At 39.4% G+C, this 12,035-nt stretch overlaps 1 protein-coding gene across 1 annotated transcript in view; it reads right to left on the bottom strand.

Moving 5' to 3' along the window:
- LOC143005477 (plasma membrane calcium-transporting ATPase 1-like) overlaps window positions 1-12,035 on the bottom strand; it is an 86,871-nt gene that overhangs the window by 19,831 nt on the left and 55,005 nt on the right. Inside the window, exons 8-16 of the mRNA XM_076156898.1 lie at window positions 11,122-11,304; window positions 8,880-9,094; window positions 7,209-7,451; window positions 6,709-6,950; window positions 5,851-6,088; window positions 4,492-4,671; window positions 3,855-3,942; window positions 2,752-2,858; window positions 1,414-1,605 (exon numbers count right to left, since the gene is read on the bottom strand). Of these exons, the coding sequence (XP_076013013.1) occupies window positions 1,414-1,605; window positions 2,752-2,858; window positions 3,855-3,942; window positions 4,492-4,671; window positions 5,851-6,088; window positions 6,709-6,950; window positions 7,209-7,451; window positions 8,880-9,094; window positions 11,122-11,304 (1,688 nt within the window). The remainder of the gene's footprint in view (window positions 1-1,413; window positions 1,606-2,751; window positions 2,859-3,854; window positions 3,943-4,491; window positions 4,672-5,850; window positions 6,089-6,708; window positions 6,951-7,208; window positions 7,452-8,879; window positions 9,095-11,121; window positions 11,305-12,035) is intronic.

The following is a 12,035-nucleotide window of genomic DNA, read 5'->3' as shown; positions in this document are numbered from 1 at the left end:
CAAGCTCCTGCCACGTGAGACCAGGTATTTCACGGTGGAGAAAGAGGGCCTGGCCATTTAGTGGGTGCTGGAGAGCCTGCGGTATTATTTGCTTGGACAGGAGTTTGATCTAGAAACTGACCACAGAGCTCTCACCTGGATCAACTCGATGAAGGACCATAACAGCCGCCTCACTCAATGGTACCTCTCGCTACAGCCTTTCAAGGTTCATCATCCGACACACCAAGACGAATGTAGTGGCAGATTACCTTTCGAGTTGCCACACAATGCCAACCTCCGGGAGGAGGGGATAATGTGACGGAGCAGCACTGTGACGGCGCGGCCCTGTCAATGACTGTGGTCAGTGCACACACGCGCACACACACACGTACATCCCCCCTCCCTCCTATCCGTTCTCCCTCGGATTTGAATAAACACCGTTATTATTTCTCCGTCAGTCGCGCAGCCAAAGGTGCACACTTGGTGGTTCTGTGGTCGGTCTAAACATACATTTACACAAACAGTCAGATACATTGTTGAAATGCGCTGCGCGTTCGCTCTGCGGTGTCCCAGCCGGGGTTGGTTGGCCAAACAGAGGTGTAACTTTTCCTTTGTTAAAATAGAATGTTTTCGCGCCCTTACACGGTGACATGAAACAGGAAAATTATGTTTTTGGTTTGTAGTACTATTTTTGGGTAAACAAATTACCTGTTTTCATTGTTGAAGAATGATATAAAAATCGGGATAATTTGTGTAATTTCTATTTGGGTTTAAGGAAGCTATGACTGCTGTCTTATGATTAGAAATTGTGTTAATTGTTTTTGTGAAATTGTTTAAGCTTAGTGGGAGGGACTACGGACATGAAAAACTGCCTTCAGCCTGGGTGCCGGCAGTCGTGGTCTGGTTACAACGGGGGGTAACATTGACATTTATGCTATGTATTGGATCGAGTTTTCTTTTTAAAAAACTGTTGGTTACTGAACTCCTTTTTTTTTCTTAGATTGTGAAACCTGTTTTTTAGGGTATTTTTGTTTGGCTGACTTTGTGCATTTTGTTTTGTATCGTGAATATGTTCACGATTCGCACCTTGGAGGCTGGTAATAAAATAACATCAACAATATCTTCTGACTACGCCTTGTGTTTGTGGAGTTTGGAGGAAGAACCCTGCGACACCCTCTAGTCCTGACCTAATCTAATAAGGATCCAGACCAAAAAAGACAGGAAGAGCAAAAACAAATAGATGAAAAGTAAAAATTGGGAAGTAGAACAGGCAATAAGAAAAAAAGAAGATGCAGACAGTAAGTCAGGAGGAAAATAGATGGAAATTAAGCAGTACAATAAAATTCCAGGGCCAGGATTGAGAGCCACTTGTCTACAGCTATATTGACATATGGATATTTGTGTGAAGTCTAATTAGCATATATGACCTCCTACCTGTGTGATACAGGCCCCTGTGAAAGCCACAATGACTGCAACAACATTTACAGTGAGCTGAAACTGGAGGAACTTGGAGATGCTGTCGTAAACGTTCCTTCCCCACATGACAGCCTTGACAATGCTGGAAAAGTTGTCATCTGTCAGGATAATATCTGAGGCTTCTTTGGCCACATCTGTGCCAGCAATGCCCTGACAGGAAGACAAGGAAGGAGGCAATTGGAATTGATTCATACATTTCTGGTTAATTTCAGATCTGTTTGTTTCATACAGAGACTCAGTTGAAAACATGAAGGTTAAAAATGAAGTTTGTCCATAAGTTTGAATCACTAGTCTACCTGCAAAATTGTTGTTATGCAAAGTGTGACTTTTCCCGCTCTGAATTGTAACTATGGGTGGTTGCACAATATCCGCTTCTATTGTGTAAATTTCACCTTACAGTCTTTTCCTTAGCAATTCACCAACAATTCACTCCCATGGTGTTTCTTCTTCATTTCAAGATCAGGAGGATAATTCTGCTTCATCCTCATCAAAGTTTTCAACATTGACACCCACAGGGGTGTTACGACCCTCAGTTGTATGGTGTGTTATTGTCTACGTGGCTTGTGTGTGCATTCTGTCTGTCTCGGATTATTTCCTTAGATTGTTAAACAGAGAAGGTGTGTCTGCTGAGGTAGTCGCAGTTGATTTGCTGATCCTGACAGCCCGTAGACTTTAAAAAGTCTCACAGCATCCATTGCCTCCCACACATTTTCCAACCAAGCCACCTGTGATTATCAGAGAATTTGACCTTGTTCTGTGATAGTGTATATAGTATTTGGGTCGTGGTTTGGTGTTTCTTTGTACTGTATGGTATTGTTATGGTTGTAAGGTGTTAATTGATCACTGTAAATAAATGTAACACTGTATTGATATTGTTTGATTGGTTTCCTTGGTAGTGGCTGACTTGAAAGCTCACTTGGGTGATTAGATTGTTTTTGTTTTTATTCTCACATTTATGTTACAGGGGGGCCTTAAGTAATTTGCGGGGCCCATAGGTTTCTTGCGTAGTGAGCTCTGCATGAATCAACCCATTGACTAAGGCTAGATCAAAATGCAGCAGACTCCAGGTTACCAGAGGGCTTTAAAATGTAATGTTTCAATGCAAGAACAATCATCAGATGTCATTATCCAGACAAAATATCTCAATACTGAGATCACATGTTACTGTAAGCTATAAATGGGGTGTCCATGACGCTGGCAATCAAAGGCATCCATGCGCCACATTACATTAAATCCATCATAATACATTGACTGGTATTGAGTCATTGAGAACTGAAATATTTAAAATAAAGTTACCATAGCAAATCCAACATCAGCTTTCTTGAGAGCAGGGCCATCATTGGTACCGTCTCCAGTCACTGCCACCACTTGTCTCGTTTCAGTTACTGTGCTGTCAATTATGCCTGATTGACACAAGGAAAAAAATACACCCATAATAAATGAATGAGATTTAAGGTCCAATGTTATGAATTTTTTTTTCTTTTCCTTCTTCACGCAAGTCAGTCTACTTAGTCTGTAGCAACACAGAAAGTCTGAAGTCTGTAATCACAACACTCCCTGTTTTATGCAGAATCCTTGTTTATGTAAAGCAGTCTGAACAAAACTCTTCCAGTGGTTAGTTTGAAAATCCCTGTTACTCAGAGAGTTAGCTAACTTGAGCTCTGCCCCAGTGGTAATAAAACACATCCCCTGAACAACTGCCACTCTTACTACACTGGGCTCAGTGTGGTGTAAAAATGGCTCTATGTTCTCATCCTAACTTTTTTATGGGGCAGTACAACACTGGATTTGCCTTGAGACTGATTCTCAGAGGCAGAACATAAGCAGGCCATCCCACATTAATTGAGGAGGAGGGGAAGGGAAGTTAATAAAAATGATGGAAGCAAAGTGTCTGGTTTGGAGGTAGTTAAATAATTGGTTTGCAGGCAATCTGCATTGTGATGATGATGATGGCATCATTAGAATTTAGATGGAGGAAACATTGTATGCCTTTTTGATACCATACTGAGAAAAAAAGAGTCCAAAAATGAGGGAGGGAACAGGTGGTTGTTGTGGACTGGCCCTAGGGAACATGCGTTTGCAAATTTAAAGTGTTTCCAAAATTGGTATGTAATCTTCAAAGTATTGAGAACCACAAGGTTTTTGGTGAACTTTGAGATCTTGGTTGGGAGACAGGAGTATATTTAGGCAGGTATGAAAGAGAAGGTGCAGCAGGATTTGGCTTCCAGCCTGCACCAGGCTAGGTCAGGGGAGTCAATCCAGTTGGCCAATGTATCCGTGTGAATTGCCCAGAAATAGGATTGGACATTTGGTAAGGTGGGACCTCCATTGAACAAAGATTGAACCTTTGTATCTGTGATTGGAGCTTCACATCCCAAATGAAGGTGATATTATCTCACCTTTGACAAGGGTGTGTTTGTCTGTTGGTGAGGAACGGGCAAGAACACGCAGCTTAGGCCAAACCTTGTCCAGGCGCTCTTGTTCCACCTAACAAAAAATACACACATTCATATATATATTCTTATAGTAAACACAACATAAACATAACACCTACCTTAGTAATACCTGCAAAAAACATTAAACTGTTCAATCTGATATGTATAAACCGCAAAAAAATTTAACTAAAGAAAGATTAAAAATAAACTTTTCTTTTTAATTCTTAAAACTACTGACAATATTTATGCCAAATTCAAAATAAAAAAATATTGTCGTTTAGAGCATTTATTTGCCTAAAATTCCAACTAGTCAAAAAAAAAAAGATGATGCGTTTTCAGACCTCAAATAATGCTAAGAAAACAAGTTCATATTCATTTTAAAACAAAAATAATACCTGATTTCATATCCACCAGTATGATCTCTGATGAGTAAAATATAACAGCTTGTAGCGGTATACATTGGATTTTACTGAGTTTTGGATCAGACTTGTCAGTTTCAGATGCTGGGTGCTTGTCTGGTTGTGCACATTTAAAGTGACAATAAGCCAAAGAAGAACACAATTATATTGATATTTTATGATTTTTGCATCTCTAGTCTCACCTCTCCCTTATCATTGCGGATTTGCTGGTTGAACTCTTTTCCCTCCAGACACAGAAAATCCTCATGGGGCAGCAGGATACCACACTTTGTTGCAATGGCGCGAGCAGTATTGATGTTGTCTCCAGTAACCATCCGTACCGTGATGCCGGCACGCTGGCACTTAGCAATGGCGTCAGGTACCTGGAAAATGGTCAGAGAGAATAAAACATTAAAGTGAATGAGCTCTATTTATATTCCAGCCTGAAGTTTCCTGAATATGTTTTTTGATTGGATGTGACATTAATGTGCACTGAACTGACTCCCCATGGATAAATCCCAAAAAAGTCTTGGAGGTACATAGAAAGTTTAATTCTGCGTGGAAGAATACATTGCTTTCCCTGCCAGCAATACAGGAGAAAATTAATAATAATCAATAAGAATGTGCTTGCTATATGGAGAAAAATGATATAGAAATGAAAATAAATAAGAGAAGCAAAAAGCAAACAACAATCAATGTAATGTTGAAAGACATTTCCAGAACAAACACCTAGCATCTACTGAAAAGTACCAAGCTGGAGATGAACGTGAAAGAGCAATTTGGATACTGCTACGGAAAAACTGAGGAGAGCAAATTTAATTTCCAGAATATCATAAGGTGCAGAAAGCCGTTTTCAAAAATGAACGAATTGAGGACATTAATTTAGCCATTTTAGCATGGGTCCACGGTGGGTTAATAAAGCAAGGACCACAGCTTTTCTGTTTGGAGTTGTATGTCAACAGTTTTCTCTGTTTTTTCTATTATTTCATAAATGCAACAAACGATAGTTATTATATAATTAGTATAACTATATATAAATATATATATATTGTGTAAACTTAATTTTAAGGGCCAACTGCTGGGTCTCAGTATTGTGCTATGTCCACTACTCAGCTCTGCTAAAAAGTGCGAACCAACTGGACAAATTAAGAATAGCGGTTTCTCTTATTGAAAATTTGCAGTTAATATCTTATAACTTTCACACTTTGCAAAGTCATCCCAAGGGCCGGATTGGAACCTCTAGTGCAGGGGTGTCAAACTCAGGCCCATATCAAATGTCTATTAGAGCTGTCCCGCCGGTATATAGCGCAAAAACTCTACTTACTCAGCGCCGAGTTTACCTGGCGATTTGCCGACTTTGAAGCCCAGAAATGTAGGTTTTTATACCGTCCCGTTCCCCTCCCCGCTGTCAGACTGATCAGCCATCCTGTATTGTTTTATATCGTCCGCCCCCCTATAGTCCCTGTTTCTGTTTTGGCCCACTGTGTATTTGAGTTTGACACCCCTGCTCTAGCAGGTCGGATTTGGCCTGACTGTGGCCGAGGCCTAATACTGCTTTGTACCTCTGGCCTGACAGGGTCTTCGATGCCCACCACGGCGATGCACGTCAGCTCACTGAGGATATCATTCTCATTGTTCCAGTTAGGCTCACCAGCCTCAGCAGAAAAGTCCCTGTAGGCCACACAGATTGTCCTCAGCCCATCACAGGCCATGGGCTCAATCACCTTACGCACCATCTCATCACGGTCTTTGGGCTTGAATATGCGTGGCTGACTGTCGGCATCCAAGATACGAGAGCATCTAGGGGGGAGGAGAAGCGGAGGAAGCATAATACCACATATTTTTGTACAGACTAAACATTTACACAGTCAAATCTGGATATTTGGATGAAGGTATGAAGAGATGGTTTTAAAGCATGTGTCTACACAAGTATCACAAGTGATACTAATAATGGTGCTGTTATTGTAAATGCATTGTGTTGTTAATCATACACAGCCATCCATCCATCCCGCCATATTTAAATCCAACTTTCTCTTTTTCAGTCTCTCAATCCGTTTCTCTCTATCCAGTAAATGCAGAAAGTAACATGTAATCACAGTGGGACACAGGGCTGTCACAATTGATTATCAATTAATCTACTGAATACTTCTATTATTAATCGACATTCATTGATTAATTTGTTTATGTTTATAGACTGACTATGTGTTTTTTACTGTGAGACAAAGAGAAAAAATAATTGCAATTGCCCAAACCCAACTAATAATCTTTGTAATAAATCATCATAATGCAAACTATTAGAGTTGGATGAGATCATTATCTAATCATTGAAAATGATCAATTAGGATAAACAAAATGTAGGCTATGGTGTTGTGAGATAGAAATAATGTGCGCGACTTGATTAATATCATTTCACATCTTACTTGCGCAGAATGATTTCAGATGCTCCTTTGCTGTACATGCGGAAGCTGCCGTCTGGGTTCCTCAACACAGTGCTCATGGACTTGCGAGAGGAGTTGAAAGTATAGACCTTGTACATTTTCTCCTCTGGGATCTCATCCCTGATTGGCTGGTAGTCTCTCTTAAGGGCTAATACGAGACCCAGTAGAGAGCACTCTGTCTTGTTACCCACATGGCGGGGTAGACCGCCTTCTTGCTCCGGTGGCTGAAATGGGACAAAGAATTTGGATGTCAGTTACTTTTTTATTATTGTAACCATGCTTATTGACCACCACTAAATCCAGACACATGTATGATTAATGTTATCCTGTATGTTTGCTTTACCTCAAACTACATGTTTTCAGTACAGTACCTAAAACACATAGTGTATATGAAGCTTTCAAAACAATATGGTGCATGTGTATGAGTGTGAGTATGTGTGTACCTGTACATACATGTGTGTGAATGTGTTGCATCATCTCACCAGAATCTTGGTGGTGTATGCAGAATTAATGGAGATGCTGTTGACCATGATCTCCACATTTTCTGGTTTGATGGCCTCAGGTTCAGGGACGTTCTTATAGTGAGTGTCACCAACATAAGCCTGGACCACCGTCATACGGTTCATGGTCAGCGTACCCGTCTTGTCTGAGCAGATGGCTGTAGCATTACCCATGGTCTCGCAGGCATCCAGGTGACGAACCAAGTTATTGTCCTTCATCATTTTCTAATTGGCAGAACAAAAGTGGAAAGCGGTACTTACTTTCCTTTTAAATTTTTTCACAATTTCTATACTAAAAAAATAGTTTTTTTTAACCAATCATGCTAATAAAAAACAACTAAGGCTAATAAAAGAAACACCTGAAACAAGGAAAAACTAGAGGGTATCAGATATATATATGCTATATATATACAGAGGACAGAAAAACCACAACAGGATAAAGAATCCTGATCTGCAGGTGTCTAGGTCTAGGTTTTGATTAACTGAAATGTTCTGTCAAATTATCTTGCATTTTGTCATACCTTCATTGCTTCTACACATATTTGTCAGTAAAATCCAAATACCTTTCAGATTTTTCCGTACCATTCACTACCTAACATATTTTCATGACTTTATTTCCATGGTACAAGTAATCTAACCTTTACTAACCGTTGCTGTGTGGACTGTAACTGTATCTTGCAAGTAACTTTCATATTTATTTCATACAGTTAAAGTTCACAAACTGTGTGAATAAAGTGAAAATAAAATTACAAATAAAATTGCCACTGTCCAAAAATTCTGGACAAATCCTTTTAGTCTCGACACTTCCCTAAATACATTTACATTTAGTCATTAAGCAGATGTCTTTATCCAAAGTGATGCACGGCATGGTTACAATAATAAAAGAGTAAGTGCCAAGAAGCTAAGTTCTAGTTGAACAACAGGACATACAGTAGGTGCCAAGAGGCAAAGCCTGGAGGAGGTATAGATACTTGTCTAAACCTTCAACTTTTTGAAGGTATAGAAAGCATTTCAAAAGTTGAATGGTGTTTCAAGGTGAAAGTATGAAGAAAGAAAACAACATAAAATGAGGTTTTGGTGGTAGTTTGAACATTCGTTTTGAATGGGAAAATATGAAAGAAATGGGAAGAACAGTAAAATAAAAACAATAATGAGTGAAAATAACTTGTGAGGGGTGTGATTACTTGGCTTTACTTTGGATAGTACTCTGTGGTTGGATGCCAGTCAGCATGGCAGCTTCACCAACGTTACCATGGCATGAAATAGTTACTGCCAGCTAGCTCTAGTCTAGAAAATATTAGCAAAATCTGTAACGGTTCAATAATAGGGAATCACAACAAAATGTCACATATCTTCATTAGTTTCACTTTTCAGGTTCTAGCTTGAGCCTTCACGATTTTGTCATGGTTATTCAACAGTTCAATGACTTCATCACAGGAGATCATTTGGGATAGCTTATTATTTCCCTTATTTACATGTCCATGCATGTAAAACAGCTTCAAAGTCCAATAATTTAACAAGATTTTTATTTCTGTAGAAATTCTGAACCTTGTAGTATTTAAGGTCAACTCTTCTCGTGTGTAGCTGTAATGCCAGTGTTGTTCCACAAATTCACACCTCATTACCCAGACACCATCAAGTCCAGTTCCCTACCTTCACAGAATACGCCAGAGAGATGGTAACAGCCAATGGCAGGCCTTCAGGAACAGCCACCACTAGCACCGTCACGCCGATGATAAAAAACTTCACGAAGTACTGGATGTAGATGGGGGTACATTCTTTGAGCCAGGGTTGGCCCTGGACCCCAAAGGTTTTAATCACAAAGTAAAGGATGAGGATGATGACGGTCACAGCCGACATGATCAGACCTGTATAGACCAAGCAGAGCAAAGCAAAACTTGAACAGCAGAGACACAAAAAGCTCAAGCTTCATTCATCAATACTTTTGAAATCAAAACTGAATCAACAGACTCTGTATGATGAAGACAGCTTAACAATTACGACCAAAACAATTGTCCATCTGTTTGGAACCATTAATCTTGGGGCAGGTTTAGCCACACAGGCTAAAAAAACCTTGGATGGAATGCTACCTCAGTTTAACTGTACATTTCTGCGTGTAACCCTAGTCATACTACCATCAAATGAAACCAAATATTTATCAGGAGTTGGTGAAGACCAAAGCATAGATCACTGTCAGTAGTCTGCATATTTCAACATGAGTTTGCTGATGTGTCAGCCTTAATAACTTGTAAAGACTGTATGACTGACGGCTTGTTTTACCTGGATGCCTCATAATAAATGATTTCTTTTAAAATGTTTTTACTGTGGTAATGCTTATGAAACTCTTGGTAGGGTGTTCATGCATACTCTGATGTCCACGACTAATACTAATTTGTCAAAATATATGACAGATGAATTGTGTTGTAAAAAGAAATCCATCAAAATAATATAACTATGCCTCAATGTAAACTGCACTCAAATGTACTGTTGTTGCAGATGAGCAATTTTGTGGAGGACTTTGAATAAATGTATGAACTTAATTGTACCACACGGTTTCTAAAATATTTGATTCAGTGTCCATTTTGTAAAAGGATGTTATTTGCATTTTTCATCAGGGTTTCCCTTTTGATAATAAAAAATAAAATAAACTAATTTGAACAGGCTTAATTTCTCTGCATTTTGTTTTAATTTTGGTCAGAGGTGAAAAGGTAATCAATTATGTAACCTGGAGGAAATCTCGCCATCTAATCTGAAAGCTCCTCAGTGTATTGGGGTCAATTGAAAAATGTTCAATTCAGGAATTAATCATGTTCACAATGAAACTGAAAGGATTTTGACCGATTAACCTGGCCCCAACATTCCCCCCCTCCCTTGTTTTTCTGATGATAAGATAAGATAAGATAAGATAAGATAAGATAAAATAAGCCTTTATTCATCCCACAACGGGGGAATTCACATTGTTACAGCATAAAGTGGATAGTGCAAAACAATAAAGGGCATTGAAATAAAATAAGGGCCTAACAGAAGTACAACAATACAACTAAGTACAAAAATTGCAAAACGATGAATATGTTACATATTGTTCATCAGGGATATTATAGTGTGATCATTAGACCAGGTTTTCTGGGAGAGGTGCTGATTGAATAGTCTGACTGCTGCAGGAAGGAAAGACCTTCCTGATTTCTGTCAGCACAGTGGCTCAGTGGTTTGCATTCACAGCAAGAAAGAGGCTCAGGTTTTGAAACCCATGCTGAGCCTCCATATTTCTAAGATTTTCATGACTGCTTTGTGGACCACGGATTATATGAAACACTGCATGGCAGAGCTCTTGATGTAACATGCCTTGTGTAAACAATCTAGATCAGTCCTTCACTCACATTTCTTCATGTCTGCCTGACCTTAGTGCAGCAACACTGGCATGTGAGAAATGGCATGTGATTGGCTACCACCGCCATGTGACTGATGCATTTGCTAGGCTATCACAACTTGTCTTCACCAGGACAAAGAAAAAACCCTTTAAGTTAGAATTGCCTGTTGTACCCACTGGGAGGTAGACAATCCAATGCTACACAGAAAAGCCTGGACATAATGAAAGCTACATTAATGATGCCTTAATATAAATGGTTATCTAACAGTTTTGGCACTTGCGTATTTGAGTACTTGTTCATTAAAAAAACAGGGTACTTGGGGCCACTGACAACGCTGCTGATCATTCCCATGATGAAACAAACATTTGTACTCTGTAATGTGTAAAATTGTTATGTTCAACATATGAAAGTCCAGATTATTGTTCTTGCAATTCAGTATATAATATGTGTTTTATGTGGATAAATTGTAAAAATGTGTTTGTTTGTGTGTGTCTGTGTCTCTGTACGTCTGTGTGTGAGTGTCTTACCAGCCTTCCCGATCTGCACAGCTAGCCTGGTCAGTTTGCCTTGCAAGACAGACTTCTCCTTCTTGGTCACATTGACCTTCTTCACTGGCTTGGCCTCTTCCTTCTCATCTTTCTCTTCAGATTCAGCAGCCTCCTCACTTTTAAGGGGCTGGATCTCCAGTGCAATGCCATCCTGAGTCTTAGCTGGAGGGATAATAATAAGGTGGTAGTGGTAGGGTAAAATTAAATGGGGGTGGGAAATGTTTGAGGGGCAAATGGGTAAGGAGAGGACAGGAAAATGTGGATGGAAGTTGTTGGGATAATTGGGTACATGGCAAAAAGTTGAGGTGCATGAAGAAAAATGCAAGATTAGGAAAGGGTAAAGATAGAGGATTAAGTTGGGTAGGATGATTTGGGGAAAGATCATTGGAAAGGGGCATTGTGAAGGAAATGCAGAGCAGAAAAAAAACGTCCAGGAAAAAAGTCCATAAATAATGATGGTTGGAGTCAGATAATAGCAAGGGATGAAAATGTGAAAGACAGAAAGGTTTAGGATTAGGAGAATGTGGGAAGAGAGTAAACGTTGATAGAAGCAAGTGAAGATTTGGGAATTTTGTAATGCGAAGGAGTGACAATGGCCAGGGAGAAATAAGAATTAAAAGGAACATAAGACCAGGGAGAAGGGTTTAGGAGTGGTTTGGGTATGAAGGCAGAGAGGCAGACAAAATGTTACAGACTGAGTGTGAGAAAACATATGGTATCCCTCCCATCAGATAAGCATATCATCAACACAGTGACCAAAAAAATCAGTTCACGATCAATGAACCATGTTCAGTGTTCATGGAAAAAGTCCAAGCAGCTGATCATTGAGAAATGAAAATATTAGGAAACACTAATAATGAATAGGTTAGGCAGAGTAGAAGGGACATCATCAA

The sequence above is a fragment of the Genypterus blacodes genome, unplaced genomic scaffold, assembly GCF_046128005.1.
Source record: "Genypterus blacodes isolate CSIRO-AG114 ecotype Tasmania unplaced genomic scaffold, CSIRO-AGI_Gbla_v1 ptg000070l_1, whole genome shotgun sequence".
NCBI lineage: Eukaryota > Metazoa > Chordata > Actinopteri > Ophidiiformes > Ophidiidae > Genypterus > Genypterus blacodes.
This window is presented reverse-complemented; position numbering and strand designations above follow the sequence as displayed.